At 36.1% G+C, this 25156-nt stretch overlaps 1 protein-coding gene across 4 annotated transcripts; it reads left to right on the plus strand.

Moving 5' to 3' along the window:
• The first annotated feature begins 478 nt into the window (after positions 1-478).
• Positions 479-24864, plus strand: a1cf (apobec1 complementation factor). Of its 4 annotated transcripts, XR_007424480.1 has the most exons (13): positions 479-585; positions 6314-6457; positions 9651-9785; positions 10832-10962; positions 11630-11868; positions 13103-13267; positions 14117-14214; positions 15458-15737; positions 18311-18525; positions 20078-20214; positions 20472-20638; positions 23034-23536; positions 24121-24864. XR_007424480.1 is itself a non-coding variant. In XM_049464838.1 (12 exons), the coding sequence occupies exons 2-12, from the start codon at positions 6359-6361 to the stop codon at positions 23183-23185; spliced, it is 1818 nt and encodes a 605-aa protein (XP_049320795.1). In that variant the 5' UTR covers positions 479-585; positions 6314-6358; the 3' UTR covers positions 23186-24864. The 4 variants fall into 4 exon arrangements, 3 of the variants coding, with proteins under 3 accessions (XP_049320795.1, XP_049320796.1, XP_049320797.1); XM_049464838.1 differs by having other exon boundaries at positions 23034-24864; XM_049464839.1 differs by having other exon boundaries at positions 18335-18525; positions 23034-24864.
• The last annotated feature ends 292 nt before the right edge of the window (positions 24865-25156 follow it).

Consider the following 25156-nt stretch of genomic DNA (forward strand, 5'->3'; position numbering starts at 1 on the left):
GTCAATACACATGACAAGTCATTTCATTACGATTCATTCATTTTCAGTTTAAAAATTTTTAATTTTAATTTTAACGTTTCCATAACATTAGTTTTCCTCTAGCTGGGCATATAATGCAAAAAAACTGTATACTTTATACTTTTTCTGTAATGTTATTTCTTTAACTTCACAGGTTAATCTTCCTGGAACTTTTTTTTCAAACTGTTGCTAAATGTTCGTATAACGTTCTCTATTAGCTGGGAATAGATTCAGAGGCCTTTCTGAGAAGACCTCGGCTCAGGCCTCCAGTGCTGCTGCTACCTGGAGGCACCGGGTTAGATCTAGCTGTTCCTGGTCAAAGGACTTTGCTTGGACAGGGTGAAAAAGAGAGAGAGAGAAAGAGAGAGAGAGTAAGAGAGAGAGAGAGAGAGGCAGGGAGATAGGGCTGGTTAACGTTTAACTCGCCCAGCTTGTAAAGCAGCTCCAGGACAGTGAACCTTTGGAGTTTGATATGATGTGATTACAGAATCACCCCAGTGACACGTTGCCCAGCTCGCCAGAATGAAGGTCTGAGTCTTCCGGGAGGTGATCTCTGAAATTGCTCAGGTAAGCTCCTCATTTTCTTCACTCTCAGGCTGGCTGGGGAAACTTGGGAGGATGTTCCACCAGCTGGCCCAGTTTTGTGGCTGTGCTGCTGGTGGTTGTATTATTTATTTATTTTTCATTTCCTTCTGTTCCTTAATTGTGATCTGTTGCTGGTGTGCTAAACCAATACGAATTCCCTACAAATAGCTTCTTTTAGGATATAGGAGGAATTTGTATTGGTTAGCCTGGGGAATTAGCTGGGTTAGAGAGAAGGAGACAGTTTTAAAGAAATGAAATTTAATTTATACTCCATACAACATGGTAGCATACAATGTCATTCGAGGGCTGATGCTGCAGAGCACACATTACGACAGCACCTATTTGCCTAGTTTCATCTGATAAGGGGCAATGGAGCTGCTCTCCATAGTGAATTGTTGTCTGGAGAGCCTTTGGAAATGTGTGTAGACTTTATACGTGTCTAGTCACTAGTCTAGGCCAGTTTCCAAGCCTGGTATTGGACTACAGAGCATTCTGAATGGAGATTATTCATTGAAAGGTAAAACGTAATCTAGGACTGGGCATAATTAAGCCTAGAATTGAATGGAGATTCTCCATTAAAAATTAAAATGTAGTCCAGGAATGGGTTTAATTAAGACTAATCCTGGACTGCACAGCATTTGTAATGGAGATTTTCCATTGAAAAGGTTAAATATAGAATAGGTCCAGGCTTAATTGAACCTAGACTTGGACTACAGAGCATTTAGAATGGCGATTCTCCATTGAAAGGTAAAACGTTGTCTAGGACTGGGCTTAATCATGACTAATCTTGGTCTACATAGTATTTTAAATGTATATTCTCCATTAAAAGATAACAACATAGTCTAGGAATTGGTTTAATTTAGATTAATCTTGAAACATTCTACATTGAAAGGTAAAAAGTAGTCCAGGACTGGGCTTAATTAGGCTTAGACTTGGACTACAGAGCATTTTGAATGGATATTCTCCATTGAATGGTAATATGTAGTCCAGGACTGGGTTTAACTAAGCCTAGTCTTGTACTACACAGCATTTTGAATAGAGATTGAATCCCATTGAAAGGTAAAACGTAGTCTAGGTCCTGTCTTAATTAAGCCTAGTCTTGGACTATATAGCAATTTAAATGAAGATTCTCGATTGAAAGGTAAAATATAGTCTAGGACTGCACTCAGTTAAACTTGTTAGACTTGGACTACACAGCATCCTTAATGGAGGTTCCATTGAAAGGTAAAATATAGTCTAGGACTGCGCTCAGTTAAACTTGTTAGACTTGGACTACACAGCATCCTTAATGGAGGTTTTCAATTGAAAGGTAAAATGTAGTCTAGGACTGGGCTTAAATAAGCATAGTCTTGGTCTACACAGCATTTTGAATGAAGATTCTGCAATGAAAGGTAGAATGTAGTCCAAGACTGGGCTTAACTAAGCATAGTCTTGGACTACACAGCAAGCATTTAAAATAGAGATTTTCCATTGAAAAGTAAAAAGTACTCCAGGACTGGGCTTAATCTCTGTCTAGGAAATTGATCTTGTATATTTAAAGCTAATGAGTAGGATTAGTAGCTGTGTAGCTAACACTGTAATTATTACGAAAGGCAGTAAATAATGTTGTGATATGATAGCAGCATATAGTGATACACTATGGTGCACCCAATTGCAGAGCCTAATGTTAGAGTAAACATCAGCTTTAAACAGGTATATTGCACCATTAACCATTGATAACTTCTGTAAAATTGACAGACTGGAATTTCTAAACATGCCACACAACTGCAAAATTAAATAAAAAATGAAAAACACCAAACAGTTCATATTCATACAGTATTCCAGTATACGTAAACTAGACTAGCTACTCCAGATAGAGCCTTTTTTTTCATTTCATGTTGAGCTTTCAACATTTCAGTCCCAGCCAACGCAGTGGCCTTCACTCCAGTGTGTGTTTAAGCTTCGGTCAACAAAGCCCCAAAAAGCAGGTACCGATCTGAGCGAGATAAGCCCCCGTCTAGTTATCTTGTTTATGCAAACGGTAACCAGGCTGGTGTGGAGAGCTTACTAATGGAGCTTTCTCCTACTGTATTATGGCAGCCTCCATAATGGCTGGGTTAATGCTTTTTTGCTGCAAAACAGAGCTTCTCTTTTATCCCAGCTGTTTACCCATGCTTCTTTCGGTCGATAGGATGTGATCGTTGCAACGTTTTGTGCTTTTTTTTCTGGGGAACTGAATAAATGGCTGGGCTTTTCACAGAACAGGGAGTGAACACACACTAATGGTTTAAAATAAGCCTAAAAAAATCGGTTTACTAAAAAGCGAATGTCTTGATTCTGGTACATGTTGAACAGCCGCAGAGATGTTCCTTTTAGGAAAAGCTTTTTATATGTCACTTTATTATATCTGGCAACTCCAGCTCCAGCACTGTTAGGAGCTTCGACCTGAGGTTCGACCACCCAGGCAGAAGAGACGCTCTCAGCCAGAACTCCTCTTCCCAGTAGCACAGATATCAGCGTATAAAACACAGTTTAGACAATCTGCCCATGTTGGGACACACGTACGGCAGAAAACAATAGGCGTGAGATCATCACCTCGGTCGTGATTGAAGACCGGTGCTTAAGTAGCTTTGAAGACGAAGCCCGGTCTTGTCGCCTCTGACCCCTATTCTGCAGGAGTGTGGCTTTGTGTTTATGTGCCCCCTTTGATGGAGTAGAGCTTGAAAGAGACAAAGGCAGGCACTCCATTGATTATTTTGAAGGGCTTAGGGCTTCTGGTTGTCCATTTTCTTTCGACTACCTGTGATTCAATCAGGCTTGTTACACAACAGCCTCATCCCCATCTATCTAGTGTGTCGATGGATGAGGCTTGGTTTGATGTGCTGAGTGTGCACTACTGTGTGCACTATTGTGTTTTGTTTTTTGGTTTTTAAAATGTTGGATAGTGAAGGTAAATTCAATTAATTTCTCTATATGCTGCTACTAGGGCTACAAAACACATAAGAGGATGTAGTGGATGTAGTACATTGCTATATATATTTTTTATTTTGCAAGATATATTGCATTATTAAGGAATACAATAATGTTCACCAGATTAACATTCAATAATGCAATCCAATATTTGAGTAAATTAAATTATTTCTTACTGTAAATATATCTAACAGAAGCAGATTATATCTGGAAACTGATAACAGTGTACATTAATACATTGCAAATAGCTATGCTGAAACGATATATTTTGTGCAGGCCCTAACTAGTACATATTGTTATATTTAACTTGTATTAACATATTGTAAAATGTATGAGAAATCATATATCACAATTTTTCTACTCATAAAAATGTAAAACATTCAACATAACATAATTTATTCATATACAGTAATAGACAAATGTATGGACACACAATCTTATTAATATTTGCTCTTTTTTTATTTATTATTTTACTGTAATTGTAGATTAAAAGTGAACCTTCATTTTTACTCTAAGCTACACTAAGGGTGACCCTAATCAGTGACCCTCATTTTCAGTGCAGCTGAACATGTATAACTAAAAGAGATTGCAAAAATTATCATTAAAATAAATTAAAGTCAATTATATAATTAAGTTAAATAGCTTAACCTGATTACTCTAAAAAAAAAAAAGATTTTAATTTCAATTAAATTTTTTCAGTCCCTTTAAGTTATAAATGCTCAGTTACATTGAAAATGAGGGCCATTAGAAAAGCATTACAAAAACAAACAATAAAGATTTAATTAAAAGGAAATGAAATAATTCTGAATAAATGGATAAATGGATAGACTAAAATTGAAAGCAGTCAAATAAAGAGATAAATTATTAGAGTAATAAAAAGATAACACAAACAAAAAAACTAGATAACAATAAAATACTAGAAACTCATTTAAGACAGCTGGAGAATTGGCATCAAAGCAAACGATGCTACTTTGAAAAAGTAATTTTTGATATTTTGGCTTGATTTGCCTTTTTTTTTTTACATGCAAATGTGTTTCTTCATAGTGGCCATGTCTTCACTATTAATCTACAGTGTAGAAAATAATAAAAAAATAAGGAAAAACATTAAATGAGAAGGGCTCTGTCAAAACTTTTGACTGGCACTGTATGAACAACCAATAGGCATGTTTATTGTTAGGTAATTTTCAAGCTGAAGTCTTTTTTTTAAACTATTGTCACTGGCAGTAAAAGACATGCTAAACGGAGAGCTATTCCTCAAATTGGAGCGCATATAGTCGCCTACTGCTGTGGATCACCGCGGTTAATAATTACACAGTGGTCCTTGACCTGGAGCTGAGAGAAACGTCCCTCTCTCTGCACTCCTGTTAACTTAGCCACTCGAAAAACACCAGCTATTTATGAATGAGCTGTTTATTCCTGAATTTTAAAAAATAGATAAAGTTAATATTCCGCCAAACGATGATTAATCAAATAGCCTTGGAAAGAAAAATAGATAATAATAATATTGGTACCACTTTAAAATTAGACTACTCTTATAAAGGGTTTATAAATGGTTTACAAATAGTTTATTAATGGTTACTAATTAGGTTGTAAATGCATTAATAATCAGTTATAACACATACGTAGAAAGGGCAACAATGACCTTTTGTTTGTCAAATAGTGAACCCACAGCCTTCTATATTGTTGCCCTTTCTACATATGTGTTATAACTGATTATTAATATTTTTTATGGCATTTACAACGTAATTAGTAACCATTCATAAAGTAATTGTAAACCATTTATAAACCCTTTATAAAGGTAGTCTTATTTTAAAGTGGTACCATAATAACAATAATAATAATAATAATAATAATAATAATAATAAAATGGCATGCCAGAAAAAAATAAAATTGTATTAGTGTGGTGGGTGTGGATAACAGTGGATAACACCACTCTCTACGTCAATTCCCGTTCTATCTTTATCTTTGACACTGTTGTGTAAACTAAGATTTTCAAGAAGTTCATGATGTCTCTTAATATAAAACTCCTTAATTACGGCAACTTTTAGACTCTTTTGCCCCGTTTTTCTGTGCTAGAAATGTGCACCCTCTCCGCTTTTAGTCTCTTTGGCCCCGTTTTTCTGTGCTAGAAATGCGCACCCTCTCCACTTTTAGACTCTTTGGCCCGTTTTTCTGTGCTAGAAATGCGCACCCTCTCCGCTTTTAGACTCTTTGCCCCGTTTTTCTGTGCTAGAAATGCGCACCCTCTCCGCTTTTAGACTCTTTGGCCCGTTTTTCTGTGCTAGAAATGCGCACCCTCTCCGCTTTTAGACTCTTTGGCCTGTTTTTCTGTGCTAGAAATGATCGTGACAGGCGGTGTCTGGCTGAAATTGTCCATTCGGACAGAATAGCTATTTACAACCACATTCAATGCAGGAGGCACACTGTGTTCTTTAGCTTCCATTGGAAATTACATAAGTCATGGGATGTTAAATATAGTATATTATGGCATGTCAGTGTATTAGCATTAGCATTAGCACTAGCAGTGATTTAGTCTCTCTGGAGATATCTGAAGCGTGTAAGGTAACAGGTGATATGATCTAGGACGGAAACATTAGTCAAATGGTTATCTCTGTTTTTGGCTCCCTGACAAACAGAAAAAAAGAGACACACAGTAAAAAAAAAAAAAAAAAAAAAAAAAAAAGCATCACGTCTGTTCAGCATGAATCAGCAGGCCTTGCCTCATCATTCACGTTGTGTTTGAACTTTGATTTAATTTCAGTGAGCACCCCTAATTCTGCTGATTTATTGCTGATAATCACTCACAATGGAAACCAATCAAAAATGTGGGGATGGACTGACTGGCACGCAGAAAGAGGCGACGCTGCGTGCGCTCATCCAGCGCACAGGATATCAATTACACCAGGTAGGAGCCTCCACCGACAACAGACTGCACTACCCAACATGCCCAGCTTCAGGGAATGGATTTACCTTGAGAAAGTTAATTCAATATAACTACACTGTAAACTTTGTTCATTCATTTAACAAAGGTCATTTGTTGCCTCAAATTAATTAAGATTAAAATTTTTTTTTTTTTGTAATTTAAAAAAAAATACTGTATGGAGTTGAACAAATATTCCTCTAGTAAAAGTACTTGACATAAAAAAAATGTGGTGCTCTTAAAACTTCACTTTTTTAAGTTAAAGTAACTATTGCCAGCCGATCTATTTTACTTAAAATTTATTGCAATGGTTACTACGGGTGGTCGATATGGCTCTAAAATAATATCACGATATTTCAGGGTATTTTTGCGATAACGATATACTTGCCGATAGAGAAAAACAGAAAAATAATTAATTAATTTCAGGAATATAGTATAATAGTATAATCATAATGTGGCAAAATAAATAATATAGCATAAAATAATAGAATGCAGCAGAAAATATTGCAGAATATTTAGTGCATGCATATAAACTGCAAACTAAAACTTATATTATACAATAAATACACTTAAAGCTTCACAGTAAATAATAGACTACTTTTAAGACAGAACAGCCCTATTATCACGATATGGATTTTTAATATCATGATATTTCTGTGTCACGATATATTGTATACGATATAATATTGCCCACCCCTAATGATTACATCAAGTTCTCTTCACTCAAGATATTGCATATTGTAGTTGTTTTATATCCAAAAACTCTAAATTAAAGGGGCACCACTAAAATAATATAAATGAACAATGACATCAAAATTAAGTTGAATTAACAGAGACTCTTAATTGAGTTTTGCAGTAGACAAAACAAGCTTACATTAGTCGTATTTTCTCAAAATCATTAATTCACACAAATTAGCTATAGAGTGAACAGTATTGAGAGCACAGCCAACACAGAGTTACTGCAGCCAAGAAAATGATGATTGTTAATCATAATATATGATATATATATATAATCTACTGTACAAGTTTACCTAAGGAAGCCCAGGGGGAATCACTACACACTGATGAGGAATGTATGCAAATAGATTGTGCCAGAAGCCAATGGAAAAGAAGCGTCCAATGGCAACAGACTAAACTCAGTTATCGTAATTTGATTCAACTCAAAGATCTCCATTTAAATGTATTAAACGTGCCCACAAATGTTCAGTTAACTCAAAATAGTTGAGTAATATTGTATTGTATGAAAAACAGACTTAATTCATTTGAGTTCAAACAACTTCACATCTCATTCTTGTCATTCTTTGTTTACAAACTATAAAAATATCAAGTCCAATATAGATAACATAATATAAATATATAATTATGTTAACCCTTCAAAGCCTGAACCATCAAACAATTGGCAGTTTCTGTAAAATGAATATGAAGTGAATTATAACTTTTTGGAGATTGATACACGCCCTTCCTCCTCCCACTGTCCGCCCTATATAAACCGCCACTTCCTCTCTACCTGCTTTTAGAACAACTTCCTCTGAGTTTCTCTCCTTTTCCTCCTCATTCCAGTTCAAGGGCGTGGGAAATACTAGCAAAACATATATTACTTATATTTTGTTTCATATTTAATACATTCAAAATGCATAGGCTCACAAACCTTAACCTTTTAAACACACGAAATATAGAGCACATATAGAACACAACATTGTTGACCCCCTTTTACTCTGAGTTGCCTTTGATATACTTGGATTAAAGGGTTAAATAGGATGGTGAAACAGGATGCTGTACTGTGCTACCACCCTGTGGTGAGAAATACACACTGCTCTCACTAAATATTGTGTTATAAAAAGTTATAAAAATGATATTTAAAACCGTGTAGCACATGTTTAGTGTAGTTTGTGTCATTAGAAGCACCAGCATTTAAGTATTCAGTGTTTTAATATTGAAGCTGTCCATCTTAACTTTCAGTGGCAGTCAATGTAAAATTATTTATTCCAAGTCATTTTTAAGCATTTCTATCAGCTCGAAAGAACAGCTGCTGGGTTAAAAAAATGAAGACTTTAGACTTTAAAAATTAAGACTTTAACATTAGAAATAGATAAGATAAAATAAGGCATAATCTCATAATCTTGTTCTAATTTATGAAATCACACCTTATAAGATCTCTGCTTCTGCTGATCAGATGGGCTTGATGAATTGATGAACAATACTATACCCTGCACAAGGTGGGCTGCGATGCTTGTTGCTATCTTACACCCCACCAACAGTAAATTTTCAAACATTGTGCCTGCTTTGTGTAAATAGCAGTGGTGCCTGGGAATGTATCTACCCTGTTAGGCATGGTGGTCTTGAAATAATGATGAGTTCAGGTACATTTCTGAATCATTGGAGACATCCAGGTAGCTGCGCCATAAAATAGCAATCCGCCAAAGTCAGAGCACACCTGGTTCTCAAAGGAATGGCAAGTGACACTCTGATTGGTTTATGTTATGCTACACCCAAAACACTTCCATTATTAAATAAGATAATTAGTACATGCATTTTGTGCATTTTGAGACAGGCAAGGTGTACTTTTCCCATCATTACGACAGCAAAAACACACTGACACGTCCTAAATCAAGCTGCACGGTGCATGATTGATGGCTCGCCTATAGATTACTACGATAGAACCCTCTGCCTTGTTAACTTACACTCTTCACTAAGCATTCTTACCACTGTGCTGAGAAAGGCCCACCAACCAAATAACATCTGGAGAACAACTGTCCTGTGTTCAGAAACTGACTGATGGGGAATAGTATAAAGGGTTGTGTTCAAACTGATAGATAGATAGATAGATAGATAGATAGATAGATAGATAGATAGATAGATAGATAGATAGATAGAGAGATAGAGAGATAGATAGATAGATAGATAGATAGATAGATAGATAGATAGATAGATAGATAGATAGATAGATAGATAGATAGATACTTTATTGATCCCGAAGGAAATTTAGCAAAGGAATGGCAAGTGACACTCTGATTGGTTTATGTTATGCTACACCCAAAACACTTCCATTATTAAATAAGATAATTAGTACATGCAGCAATTGTGCACAAATTGAACTGAAAAAATAACCATTATCTATTAATTCTCTTTTACCTGTGGATTTTTAGAAGCTTTACAGTGCATTTGTCTTTTCCTGCAGGAAAATGGCCAGAGGAGATACGGGGGTCCGCCTCCTGGCTGGGAAGGCCCGCCTCCAGAAAGGGGCAGTGAAATCTTTGTGGGCAAGCTGCCTCGAGACCTGTTTGAGGATGAGCTGGTACCTCTCTGTGAAAAAGTAAGAACACAATTTTTAAATCCATATTTGTGTTTGTAGTAAAAAAAAAAGATGCTTAATTATGAGTTTAAGTAGATTTTTAAAAATAATTGTGAATAGAATCATTTCATTTTAATAATTTATTTTTTAGCAAAGCAGATCTACCTCATTTAACTTTTTATCACATTAAAATAAAATCTTAAACACCATGTAATTACATAATTGTGGTATTGGTGCTACTAATATTTACATGAAAATGTTCTGTGCATTAAAATTAATTTCATACAGTACCAGTCAAGTTTGGACTCAGTAGTTTTTATTACTTTTTAAAGTCATACAAACTATGGAGGAAAATAAATATTACATTATTTAGTTAACAAAAAAAAAGGTATTTTCTCAGTTTTATGAGGTAGAATCACCTGGAATACCTTTCAGTTAACAGCTGTGCTGAACTCATCAAGAGTTACTTACTTAAATTTCTTGTCTCTTAATGTGTTTGAGAGCATCAGTTGTAAAGTTGTGAAGAGGTAGAGTTACAGGTATACAGTGAATAGCTCTATTAGAGTAATGTTTTAATCCATATTAAGGCAAGAACTAGTCAACTAAGTAAAGAAAAAAATATTTTAAGAAACAAAGTTCAGTCAATCGGAAGAATTTCAGTCTTAAAGACCAAAAACAATATAATGATGAAACTGGCACTCATCAGGGAATGAAGGAAAGGAAGAACAAGAGTTCCCTCTGTTGCACTGCATAAGTTCATCAGAGTTACCAGCCTCAGAAACCACAAGTTAACAGCTCCCCAAATAAATGCTTCAAAGAGTATTATGGCTTGTTTAACACCATATACATAAGTTTACTACATGATTCCTTATGTGTTCCTTCATAGGCTTGATGATTTTAGTGTTAATTTCTGTGTAAATGAGATGTATTGTAACCAAGTATAGTTAATGAATCAGTTTACGTAGATTTATAAATGTAATATTAGTCATTTAATTTAATAGAAAAGTACTAAAAGGAAGATAACTTGTGGTTTATTAAAATATTGCCTTTTCTTTATCTCTCTACAGTTTGGCAAATTATATGAAGTACGGATGATGATGGATTTCAATGGAAACAACAGAGGCTATGCTTTTGTTACTTTTACCACAAAACAGGAAGCCAAGAATGCCATGAAGCAGCTGAATAATTATGAAATCAGGTATGTGGACACTCACTGAGATTTGTAAGAAGTTCTCTGTAATGTAAAATGACTAGTTGTGCAACCAAAGCCCATCTGTTGATATTTAAAATTTGATCTGTTCTTAGATTCTTTTTTTTATTGGTCTTTTTCTGAACAGTCACCTGCTGTTGATCAGATGTTACTTGGGCCAGAGTGATGGCACGGTAGTGGTATGGTAGTGAATGTGGAGCTGGTATGAGTGAACTGGCTCTACAATTACTGCTGGATTTTTTACAAAGGTCGGAGGATTGCTGGTTTAAATCCCAGTCATGCAGCTTGCCATCAGCTGCTAGAGCCCTGAGAGAACACAATTGGCCTTTGCTCTCTTTGGGAGGGTAGATGACACTCTTTACCCTCATCACTACTAGGGTGATGTTGATCAGCACATGGCATCTGTGAGCTGATGTATCGAAACCGAGTCGCTGCGCTTTTCTCTGAGTGCACTGTGATGATACTCGCCAATGCTGCATCAGCAGCAGCTCGAAAAGAGGCGATTAAAGTAATGTAATGTTTTGAATGAGAACAATGTAAAATGTAAAATAGCTTGAATCAATTAAGTTAACATAATTTAAATATTACCTGAGTTTTGGATCACTTGATCAAACTAAATACAGCAGAATTGAGTTGATGTGTGCTGTAACTCCAGGAACGGCCGTCTCCTGGGAGTGTGCGCCAGTGTAGACAACTGCCGTCTCTTCGTGGGAGGCATCCCTAAGACCAAGAAAAAGGAGGAGATCTTGGCTGAGATGAAGAAGGTGACGGATGGAGTGGTGGAGGTGATTGTTTACCCCAGCGCTGCCGACAAGACCAAAAACAGAGGCTTCGCTTTTGTGGAGTACGAGAGCCATCGCGCCGCTGCCATGGCCCGGAGGAAACTGCTGCCAGGTAACAGTTTATTAAAGACAGAAGCCTTAGAGATGCAATTTAGTTTAATGTAACTCAAATAAATGAAGCCTACTTTACGTAAAATTGGATTTTTCCAAAGATTACTCCACTATTTTGAGGCCACATATACAAACAAATGGAGATCTTTCAGTAAAATCAGTTTATAATAGTTAGTCTAGAATAGTTTAGTCTGTTGCCATTGATCACTTCTCCTTTATTGGCTTTTAGCACCACCTGTTTGGATACTGGGGGCCCTATTTAGCATTCTATAGCGCCTTAGCAGTCAATTACACATTGCACAGCTGGGTTTATGCTGTAAACCAATCAATGTGCCACTGCCATTCCGTTTAAGAGCCAGGTGAGCTCTGACTTTGGCGTGTTTGTATCTTAACAGCGCAACGCTTTTGTGAATCTCAGCAGAGGTACATGATCTGTGTGTTCATGCTGTGAAAGTACGCTAGCAGCTCATCTAAGGGAAAAGCAATGCAATGATATTTTATTCTTTATTCTGTTTATTGTTGAAGTAAAGTTGGGTTTGCGCACAATGCATACGACACTTCTGCATGGCTAACATAGAATTGGGTGGCTGACTGTTGACTGTTGTCATGGTTTTAATAAGTCAGTGGCGCACCTGTGTTTCTCACCGCCAAGATAGAAACATGTCAGATATTTACCTGAACACACCTGACTTCCAGACCACCACACCCATCAGTGGAGATTTATTTCTAAACTCCGCTGCTATTTCAATGGCACAGGCGCAAGACGCAAGGCATGAAAATAGACTGTTGGGAGGGTGTAAGATAGCAATAAGCATTGCAATGCACCTTGCGTTGTGTACAGTAGGGACCTGGATATGTCCCTCAGTTTCTGACACCCACCATCAGTGTGTAGTGATTCCCCCAAGGCTACCTTAGAAAAAAATGTACAGTAGATCATATATTATGATTAACTGCCTGGTCTCTGTGTTGTAGGCTTATAGAGCAAGCATCATTTTCTGAGGTTGTGTGCTATGCTGTTTGTTCTATAGCATTTCTTCTTTCCATCAACGTTCAACTATCATGTATAAGTGGCCACAAATGTTACCTAACTCAAAATATAGTTGAAAAAAGTTTAGAAATATTTGGAAATATTAAATTTGACATAAAACAAGCTTAATTCATTAGAGTTTAACTAATTGTGGGTTTACAGTGTAATGCCAAACTAAGCCAGAGTGTGCCTGTCTATGTTTCCACAGGCCGGATCCAGCTGTGGGGTCATGCAATCGCTGTGGACTGGGCGGAGCCAGAAGTGGAGGTGGATGAAGACACTATGGCCACTGTGAAGATTCTCTATGTGAGGAACCTGATGTTGGCCACAACTGAGGAGACCATAGAGAAGGAGTTCAACAGCATCAAACCTGGTAATCTAAAACCTGCTATAACAGTTAGAGAAAACATAGAGGAACAATTACTGATGAGGGCCAGTTTCATCATATTTTTTGTATTTTTTTAGTATTTTTCTTTACTAAGTTGAGTAGTTCTTGTTTCTCATAATCTCATAATCTCTTGATGAGTTCTGCACAGCTGTTAACTGAAAGCTGTTATTTGCAAAAGTAAGAATGTTGTCAATTATGTGATGTGTCAGGATTTAAAGGGTAAAGTTGGATATGTATTTCTGGTAAGACTTTTCAAGGAATTTTAAGGAACACAAATTAGGCGCTTATTAATGTCTTATTATTTGCTTAATAAAGTCTTAATAAGACATTTGTAACTGATTTATTCACTACTTATTATGCTTTATTCTGTGCTAGTGTTATTTGTGCTTGATTAGGGGTCTATTTTGTGGAAATGATTAATAATGCCTGTATTAGTTCTTATAGTGCACTATAAACATTTATGTTAGCACCCTGTTAAGCAGGTTATTATGCATTAACAATTAGCTAAATCTACATGTTATTAGTGTTATTATAATTGCCAGCATTTTTGATCTATGTGAGTTTGGCGAGGTTATGGTTGTGCTGGAGTTTATTGAGTTAATAAGGGCGTAGTAAGTCACTAATAGACCAAGATAATAATAATAAGTGTAATAAGTAATAAGTAGTGAATAAATCATTCACAAATGTCTAATTAAGGCTTTATTATGCAAATAATAAGAAATTAATAAGCGCCCAATTTGTGTTCCTTAAAATAAAGTGTTACCGTATTTCTTTATTTATGGACGTAATGGAAGATTGGTGGTAGAATATACAATTGATGTGTGAATCTCACAGGTGCCGTGGAGAGAGTGAAGAAGATCAGGGATTACGCATTTGTTCACTTCTCTCAGAGAGAGGACGCCATCACTGCTATGAATGCGCTGAATGGAAAGGTGAGGGAGCTGATTATTTTAATTACTGACTCCATGATTTCACATGTGATCACTTCAATTATAATAAACACATGCACATCCATTCAGACATGCCATTATCTAATTAGCCACCCATGTGGCAGATTCAGATAATATGATCTAGTATGATGATAATATGATAATATTTGTAGACACAACATATCTAGAGTTTACTCCATAGAAAGTATTTTTTTTGATGTACAGGGATGTCAAGTAAATAAGTACAAATACTTCTTTACATTACTTAAGTAGAAATATAGGTTATCTATACTTTACAGGAGTAATTATTTTTCAGATTACTTTTTCCTATACTCCTTACATTTCCACACAATTATCTGCCATATTACTCCTACATCATTTTAGCTTGTTCATTCCAACTTCTCATCATTTAATAAAACCCCTATCCAGATAAATCTCTCCATCCAGATAGAGTGAATCAATCTGATTGTGATTGGATGTAGAGAAGTATAAAATATACTATTGGTTATCCACCTTGGTGTTTTTAAATATTAAGATTTTGTTGCCCAGCATAAATCTCACACATCAGTATACTCTTACATTTCTGAACGAGTTAAAGTACCACATTAGTAATGAATGGTAAAGGTTTCTGGAAAATCTCATAATTTTAAGAATGTTCTAAAAAAAAAAGTCACTAAACCCTAAACCGTATTTTTTACACTTATAACTGAAGTGTGTCCTTTTAAAGCAATCAATAATATCAATAATACCGTCCCTCTGCTGACGTCCAACCACCTGTGTCTCACCACTATCAGAGGCACAATGCTGCTTCAGCTCAGCCAATCAGATCTCCTGCCTCCTGCCCCACCTCTAAACCCATACATCACCCAGTGGCCCACCCCAAACTACTCCTCTCATTTTTTAGCCTTTTTCAAATTTGAGCTGAGGGTGGAGTCAGCTAACATCAAGGGGTTTAGTGCCCCTTTAAGGATGAGGCTACCCTTTTAAGGATGAAACCAACCCTAGTACAGTGTGAAACATGGTGATCAAACATTTAGATGATTTTATCAGTGAATTCTAGTTCACGCTATTTTTTATTTAGCAATTTAAACAGTTTATTGCTAAATAAAAAGTAACTTTTGAATTGTATGCGAAATTAAAATAACAATAAAAAAATACATTTACAATACAATGTACATATAAAAATACATACGCATATAAATACTGATACTAATAAAATAGCTTAAAAAACACTTTTTCTTTACAGATCATTGATGGCTCTCCCATAGAAGTGACGCTAGCCAAGCCAGTGGATAAGGACAGTTACGTCCGTTATACTCGTGGTACAGGGGGGCGTGGTGCTGCCCTGCTACAGGGAGACTATGCCTACACACTGGGCCAGATGTACGACCCCTCAGCTGCCTACCTTGGTGCCCCTGTGTTTTATGCACCACATGCGTATGCTGCCCTCCCAAGCCAGTTTAGGTTCCCCACGGCTAAAGGTCCCGTGGGGGGGCGGGGACTGGTGCGCTCGCCCTCGGTCAGAGGTGGGTTTTTTAATTTTTCTACTGGCTAATCAGTCTTTTCTGAACATGATGAAATCAAAGGGAACGGTCTTTAAAGTTGATTCTTTTATTTTATGTGCTGGAAATATGAGGCTAATATAGGTTAATTACCTAATAACAAAAATAATCCCAAAACTCTAAAGTACTATTTTATATACATTTTATTATTTTACACTAGATTTTTCCCCAATTCCTTTCCAGTGTCAATGTCAGTTCCCACCCACTAGTTAGCTTAACACGGATTACTAACTTCCGATTATGCTACACTATAACATTTTTATAGTTAATTTTACAGTAAATTTAATTTACAGCAAAACGTTGGCAATAAACAATTGTACAATAACAGTAAGTCACTGCAAAAAAAGATTTCCGCATATTTTTTTGTAAAACATTATTAAATATAGGACACTTTAAGATGGGTGTGAAAAAAATGCACACTCACAGTAGTCTGGCTAAAGGCAGAATACATTTGCATATTTTGTAGCCCACAAAATGTTCTGCGCTCTCAGAAAAAAGTGGTACCAGTCTTTTATACTGTATATAGAGATGTAGACTTTGACTGTCTGCACCTTAACCCTTTCAGACCCGAGTTATGTCCCAGTGATGAAGTTATATAAAAAAAAATGCTGCTTTTTGTCTATGATGCACAAAAAAGAAGACTCGAAAATATATTCAAATATAAAATCTATTTAAAAATGTGATCGTATAAAATAAAAAATAAAAAAATTGCTTTAAGCATTTCACAAGATAAAAAAAATTCTTAATCACATAATAAGAGTAAAAAAGGGGCTCTTACTTTGCCTTATTGGCTCAAGTGCAGCCATGCTCTTATGTCTGGGTTAATGTTTTTCCCAGTGCAATGGTGGAGGCTAAGCTATTGTTTCATTGGCTGGTTCATAATATGATAATATGGATCCTTCATATATGATGTGCATTGTTATGGATGTAGGGTCTGAAAGGGTTAAGGAAATGATTTTGTACCCCAGGAAACACAGTTGTACCTTTTCTACACAGATCAGGCTGATCACAAGTGCAAAAAAAATACCTATCTATCTTATCTAATAACAGGGGTTGGCAGTAGGTGGCCAGCGGGCCATATGTGGCCCACAAGCACAATACATCTGGCCTGTGAGATTGATTAAACTATAATGATCGATAATGAAAAAAAAAAAAATGCTTCTCTGGTGAGCTTTTGTTTACATTCCTCCCCTGTCCCTCTGTCACACTCGGCCGGTGTTTTTTTTTTTTTCCCTTTCTTCTTGGGTTCACCTGCTTTGAGCTCAACTGTTCTGCAATTGGGTTCAACAACCCTCTGGGCTGGAGAGCTACTAGTCTGTAGCACTCCATCCCATTACACTTCATTTTCCAAAACAGAATTTTATTTTGTGGCCCGCCCCGTAATGGCTTGGAAAATTTCTGGCCTTCCGCGGGCAAACTTAATTGTCGACCCCTGTCTTATAAGATACCTACCTATCCTATTGTTTTCTGGCCTCATTCATCAACAGTGTGTAATCTTGCAGACCAGGCCTACCATCTCTAAGTTATTCATTTTATAGTTTAGATAGTAAGTAACATGATCAACAGTAGGCAATTTTTTGCGTATATATATATTTTTTTTTTTTCATTACTTACTAGGAAAGGTCATCTTGTTTCTGTTTCTAAATACAAAAAAAAGCACCATTTACCAAGCTTATATCCCAATATATGGGAATTATAACATGAAGCCTGTCTTTGCAATACATATTGCAGTGACTTGCTCTTACAGCCTACAACAATGTGGTCAAGCAATCAACCTAAACATATTTACATAGCTTATTACCCATGTGAATGTAGTCCTAGCGGGCCAGACTCCACACTGATGGTGAGTGATGGTTGGAGGGACATGACTATTATGCCAATAATACTTAATGAAAATGGGAAAAAATATTTTTCTGGTAAGCTAAATGAACACAATTAAAAATTTAATATTTAATGGAAGTATCTGTTGTTAATTTACTTGCCTATTAATTTTTAATGCATGTAATATAATATAAAAACAGTCAGGAATTTATTATAAAGTACATTCATGTACTTCTCAAAACTAAGTACCTAAACATGTACAAAACAGTACAACGCAATGTGAGGTCAATCATGTAGTTTTAAAAGTACAGTTACTGATGGGTTACAGTTTCATTCTGCAAAGTACAGTATTTGTACCATTATGTACATTTATTTATAAGAGTGGATTATTGTATTTGATTGTTCACATCGTAAAGATTATTACATTATTTTTCTAGCATTTAAGCAGCATCTGTGAATCTGTTCTCCATGCCTGCATAATACAGGGATGTAATCTCAATCAAACATTGCAGAAAATTGCTGAAAATTGTTGAAAATTGGGGTAGAATTGTATTTTTCTGAAATCTACGGATTAAATGATGATGAAAATCAGAGCTACTCGAAGAAAAAAAATCAAGAGCAGGAGTGAGCCTGTACTGTGCCGGCTTGGAGTCTTGATTGAAACCCGGGTGATTTCTGGTGATTTGATTTGATTTAATGCCTTCTTGCATTCCTAGAAATTTACATGAATGTGCCTGTAGGGGCGGCGGGGGTGCGCGGTTTGGGCGGCAGGGGGTACCTCGCCTACGCAGGTGTGGGCCGCGGCTGCCCCACCTACATAAAGACAGACAAACGCCCTGAGGACAAACTCTACGACTTGCTTCCTGGCATGGAGCTGACGCCCATGAACCCCGTGACCCTAAAGCCTCAGGGCATCAAGCATTCCCCACAGGTGCACACACATACACTCACACACACTGTGAAATGCTGTGAACCAGTATTTGCCCCCTACAGATTTATTTTATTTTTGCTTTTTTTAATCATACTTACATTTTTCATATTAGCAGATTTAATATCAGACAAATATTACCTGAGTAAAGGATAATTTCATTTATTAATGGACAAAAAATCGATGCAAACCAATCTAGCCCTGTATGAAAAAGTATTTGACATCCTAAACCTAATAACTTGATTGTGCCTTTAGCAGCAACACCTGCAATCAAGCTTTACTGATAACTGGCAGTAAGTCTTTCACATCTCTGTTTTAATTCAGACACATTGGAGGGTTTTCAAGCATGAAAGGCCTGTTTGAAATTATGCCACAGCATCTCAGACAGCATCAAACTTGGATTAGATCACTCCTTATTTTAGACATTCAGAGGTGGACTTATTGGTGTGTTTTGGATCATTGTCCTGCTGCATAACCCAAGTACACCTGAGCTTGAGGTCACAAACAGATGGCCGGATATTCTCCTTCAGGATTGTCTGCTAAACAGCAGAATTCCTGCTTCCATCTATTACAGCAAGTTGTTGAGGCCCTAAAGCAGCAAAGGAGGCCCAGAACATCACACTACCACCACCATGTTTTACATTCAGTATGATGCTCTTTTTCTGAAATTATGTGTCAGTTTTATGCCAGGTGTAACAGGACATGCACATTTTTAAATGTTTCACTTTTGTCACATCAGTTCCTAAAGCCCTGGGGATTATCAAGATGTTTGTTGGTAAATGTGAGATGGGCCGTTGTGTTCTTTTTTGTCAGCAGTGATTTTTCTCTTGGAACTCTCCCATAGAGACCATTTTCACCCAGTGTCTTTATTATTATTGAATCATTAACACAGACCTTTAATGAGGCAAGTGAGACCTGCAGTTCTTTAAAGTTATTCTGGGTTCTTTTGTGACCTCCTGGATGAGTTGTTCATGCCCTTTTGGAATAATTCCGGTCAGACAGCTACTTCTGGGAAGGTTTTTTTCGTTTGTGAATAATAGCTCTCACTGTGATCTGCTGGAGTCCCAAAGTTTTAGAAATTACTTTGTTTGCTCATCTGTTTTTGAATTTCTTTAGATCATGGCTTAATGTGTAGCTTTTTAAGGTTTTGTTTTATGGTGTGATAATAACTTTTTCACATTGGGCCAGGATGGTTTGGGTTGCTATTTTGCTATTTAAATATTTAAAACCTGATTTTTGTATTTACTTAGGTTATCTTTGTCTAATATTAAATTCTGTTTGATAATCCGAAATAGTAAGCATGTATGGAGGCAAACACTTTTTTCTGGTGCTGTATACCAATAATTTGAAAAAAGTTTCAAATATAGTTTGCACATACATTTTTTACTTTTTATATGATCATGTATTGCATATTTGATCTCTATATTTAATATAAGTACTCCATATTACATTTCCAGAAGGGCAGTTTCTGATTCCTGCATGATTTGCACACAGATAATTTCACCTGTTGGCCTGCAGGAGGCGCTTTAATAAACATATTATCTGTTTATTGTAGATCTTGGAGGATATCTGTCAGAAGAATAACTGGGGACAGCCAGTATACCAGCTTCACTCTGCGATTGGTCCAGATCAGAGACAACTGTTCCTGTACAAAATCACTATACCTGCTCTGGCCACCCAGAACCCCAACATGTGAGCTTTATTTACCTGCTATTTATATTAAAGTTTTATTTACCTGCTATTATATTTTATTAAAGTGCGTTCCTAAACTATCCAATTTACATACTGCTAGTGTATATTTATGAATATTGTATTTTACAAAACCTAAAATTGCGGGTACTGTAAACTTCTTTTTATGTCTCTGCAAATAAAAATAAAAAATTAACATAAAAACGGATAAAACAAAGCATCCTTACATTCTTACTGCTTCTCATTTGTGCCCCCAACAGACACCCATTCACCCCAGCCAAGCTGTGTGCAGCAGTGGATGAAGCTAAAATCCACGCCGCGGAGAACGCCCTGCAGACCCTGGGCCTGCAGACAGAGGGCGCTGACGCTTCCGCTGCTGCCCTCGCTGCTGCCGCTGCTGCCACTGCTGCTGCCGCAGCATTCCCAGGTATGTAAGGTCTGTAAGACACTTATTATTATGACTTTTTATGGCTGCTTTAAATCTGCTCTGAAGAAACAGTTGAGCTTGATTAAATTATCTTCTTTATTTGTTAATGTGAAGTAAAGTAAATTTAAAAATGAGAAAAATTAGAAGAAACATATTGAATTTAGCTTATATTGGCCTTTAGATTAGAGACAATGGTTTAGTGGATTATGGTTTAGCAAGACTATGGGCGCGGCATGATGTTCATTGCTATCTTACACCCCTGTAACAGTATATTTTTTACACCTTCCCCTTGCGTTGCTTAAATAGCAACAGGGCTTGTGAATATATCTACGCTGATAGGAATGATGGTCTCGAAGTGAGATGTGTTCAGGTACACTTCTGCTGTATTGCTATCTTGGCAACAGAAAACACAGGTGCTTCACTGACTGAAAACAACCTAGACAGACGTCAACTGTCAGGTGTTCATTGCTATCTTGGCAACACAGGTGCGACATGTGTGCCCTGACATCTTACACAAACATGAACAGTAATGGGTTTATTTCACGTTACGCCCAAAACACAATTAATTAAGAGCGCAAGGTGTTTTTTTTCCCTGTTGTTATGATAGCAAAGACACGGTGATCCTTTTTTTTTTCTAACTAACAATGAAAACAATAAAAAGGAATGGGGTGTTTCAAAAGTAATAGTATAATACACTTTGTTAATAAATAAGCTAAATAAAACTCTAATATACTTTTTGTCAAAAGTGTGCAAAATACAGTCAGTTAAATGCAATAAAACATTTGTTTTGACATGGTGTGTTTCTGATGTAGTGATTACAGGAGTAATAGGCACTCTCGCAAGTGTTGTTTTTTCTTTCTTTTAGATTCTACATAAGTTTTTAAGACCAAAGCTCTGCAAACTTCTTGTGTTACTGTGATGGTTAAAACATGTAGTCCTCAGGAGGGTGATAGAGGACAAATTATAGTGCAATGACCTAGATAAACCTAGCCTAGTGTATCCCTAATTAATCAACATTAACATTTTAATATAACAGTATAGTCATTATGGTGCTGTAGGACTTTTGTCCTAGCTTTTGTCCTTTATGGTGTTTTTTCACCTTACATTACTTTTCCTTTTATACTTTATGCAGTTTTACTTTTATACTTTTACTTACGTAAAGGTTTGAGTTGATACTTATTTTAAACATTTGCTTGCCATATATATGTATATATATATATACATATATATATATATATATATATATATATATATGTATATATATACACTCTAAGAAATATAAGTACAGATTTGTACTTAAAAGAGTACAAAGCTTGTCGCTGGGGCTGTACCTTATATTGAGGCACAAAAAAGTACCTTTCAGTGAAAGTCCTTTTTTGTACCCATGGTTTTTGTGGCAGTAAAGATCATAAAGATTATAAACATTATCATCAACTGAATATGGCTCAAAAACTTGATGATACAAAATTGTCTGGCTTTCAAATAAAAAATGTGCAATTTAAATATATATTGTTCATTAGTACAGTGATGCAGAATACTGAATGTACCCTTTGGCTGGTTAAATGGTACAAATTTGTACTTATTGCTGTTAGAAATGACTTTGTACTTCAGAGGGAACAAATCTGACCCCGTAAAGACCAATATTGTACCTTTGAGGGTACAATTATAAAGAGTGTACCTTCGAGTACAAAAAAGTACTCATATCGTACCTCTGTTTTTTAGAGTGTATATACATATATATATACATATATATATATACGTATATATATATACGTATATATATATATATATATATATATATATAGTTTCTTTGTTTTTACCAAATTGAAAACCTCTGCATTGTAATCAAGAGGAAGATGGATGATCAGAAGCCATCAAACCAAACTGAAGTTATCCAAAAGCAGTGTGTAAGACTGGTGGAGGAGAACATATCAAGATGCCAGGGTTATTATCTTAAATTATCTTATTATTTACTTAAAACTTTATGCATTATTTGAGGTCCGAAAGCTCTGCATCGTTTTTGTCATTTCAGCCATTTCTCATTTTCTGTAAATAAATGCTCTAAATGACAATATTTTTATTTGGATTTTGGGATACTGTTTTCCGGAGTTTATAGAATAAAACAATGTTCATTTTACTCAAATATTTTTTTTGTCAGAGCTATATTTATTTATTTATTTATTTATGAATCTATAAATTATATCAAATTTCTTAAATGATGTTGATGTTGACATTTTAGAGACAATTAATACATTCACCTCCTGAAAGATTCATCATATAAATGTTCTCTTTTTTTCTCTCTCTCTCTCTCTCTTCTCTCTCTCTCTCTCTCTCTCTCTCTCTCTCTCTCTCTCTCTCTCTCTCTCTCTCTCTCTCTCTCTCTCTCTTGCTGTAGGTTATGCCATAGCCAACACTGCTGCTACTGTCACTGCTTCCCAGCTCAAACAGACTGTGTCTCTGGGTCAGGACCTGGCAGCATACGCCACCTACGAGGGTTATCCAGCGTTCGCTGTGGCAACCCGCGGAGACGGCTACGGCGTTTTCTAAAACCCTGCAAAACTCAATCTCAGTCAGCTATTCTCATTCCTCTATTATCCTGTTCTACACGGAGCCTGAAGAAATACTCTACATCCCATAACTGTAGAACATTATAGAGTCATGATTATGACTTTACTCAGGAAACAGAAAAGATACAACCCTGTCTTATAGAGAAACCCTTACTCTCACCATTCACACAAACACACACACAAACACATACTTGTACTTTTACTAACTGAGGACCATGTTCTGAAGACCTACTTTCTGAGGACCTCCTACATTATGGTCATTACTCTATAACTTAGATATAAAGTTAATAAGGTTGAAACATCTGCCCTTTAAGTTCTATACATTGATATGGTATATACGGTGGCCGAGAAAGCCCAGCGCAGTGCAAATTGAAAAGCGCTGCAAAAGCACAAAACACATCCATCAAAATTACAACACAGGCGCAGCAAATAGAAAAACGCGCTGCAAATAGAAAAACGCGCTGCAAATAGAACCACAACACAACGGAAGTGAGTCACAACACAACGGAATTTTCCCGGGGGACCTTAAAAGATACTGTACCAGCTAAGCTGCGTCTTCAGTAACGTCTCGGACTTCACTATGTGTACAAAGGACAATAAGTGGCAAACAAGGCGTTTTGTGAAGCAGAACTTTTAATAATATGCACACAACCGTGGTAATCACAGGTAATAAACATAACTTACTTTTCAGAAGCTTGTTTGCCACTTATTGTCCTTTGTATACAGCTGTACAGCATCTTTTAAGGTCCCCCGGGAAAATTCCGTTGTGTTGTGACTCACTTCCGTTGTGTTGTGGTTCTATTTGCAGCGCGTTTTTCTATTTGCTGCACCTGTGTTGTAATTTTGATGGATGTGTTTTGTGCTTTTGCAGCGCTTTTCAATTTGCACTGCGCTGGGCTTTCTCGGCCACCGTAGGTATACATATTTTGGTATTAAAGATGAGAAAAGATACATCTTTTTGGATTAAATTAGATAATATAACTCACACAACTCAGAATACTTTTTGTTAATGCTGCCTTTAAATGAACTAAAAAATACTATCAAGTATACTCGGTCCCATCCCTGCATCCCCGCATTTCTTTGATATTTAAAGTTACAAAATATCAGGAATGTTTAACATAAGGAAAATGAGTGGACGTAAGCTTTCATATGTAGTGTTCATTTCGTGTGTCTGTTTTTTGTTTCTTTTTTTTTTAACTTTGAAACGTTTTAAGTCATTTAGTTTGTAAGTCTTTTTTTCTTTTAATATAACCTTTATAGTAACATTTTGAGGACTTGCTACCTAATACAAGCTTTAAACATCCCACCTCGTCCTTTGACGAACGATGAACGAATGTGTGACTGTTGTCATATTCTCACAGTTTTGTCAAATATAGAGATGCCTAAGCAGTGACAGTATTAAAGTGTGTGTAGCACTTAGAACTTATTTTTATACCAGGATTCCAGTGCTGTTTTTATGACGTTGTTTTAGCATGTTGCTAAATCTTCTCAGTGAGTCTCAGTGATTGGCAAAAAAAGCCCAAAGGAAAATCATTAAAGACTAAAACATTAATACTTCAATTTCAAACATCAATATGCTGTAAAATGAAAGAGACAGATTAATAGATAGAATCATCTGAATGTGCCGTGTAGCATCAATAAATTTACTGAAATTCTAAAGCTGTGTTTCTGTCATTCCTTTTTATAATGGAGATGAAAACAATAAAAAGAGATTTCAGCAGACAATAAACCATAGATTATATCAATATAAAGCCATATAATGTCAATAAAACTTTATGCAAATATTGCGAGACTATTCAAACATTTATTTACACACATAATCTTACACTATGGCATTTTTATTGAGTGAGGGATAGGTTCTAATCAGAGATCACAATTTAAGTATGTATGTTGTATTATATATATATATATATATCATTTTTAAGTAATGTTTACTTAAAACTTGAGTTAA

Source organism: Astyanax mexicanus, chromosome 15 (assembly GCF_023375975.1).
Source record: "Astyanax mexicanus isolate ESR-SI-001 chromosome 15, AstMex3_surface, whole genome shotgun sequence".
Taxonomy (NCBI): Eukaryota; Metazoa; Chordata; class Actinopteri; order Characiformes; family Acestrorhamphidae; genus Astyanax; species Astyanax mexicanus.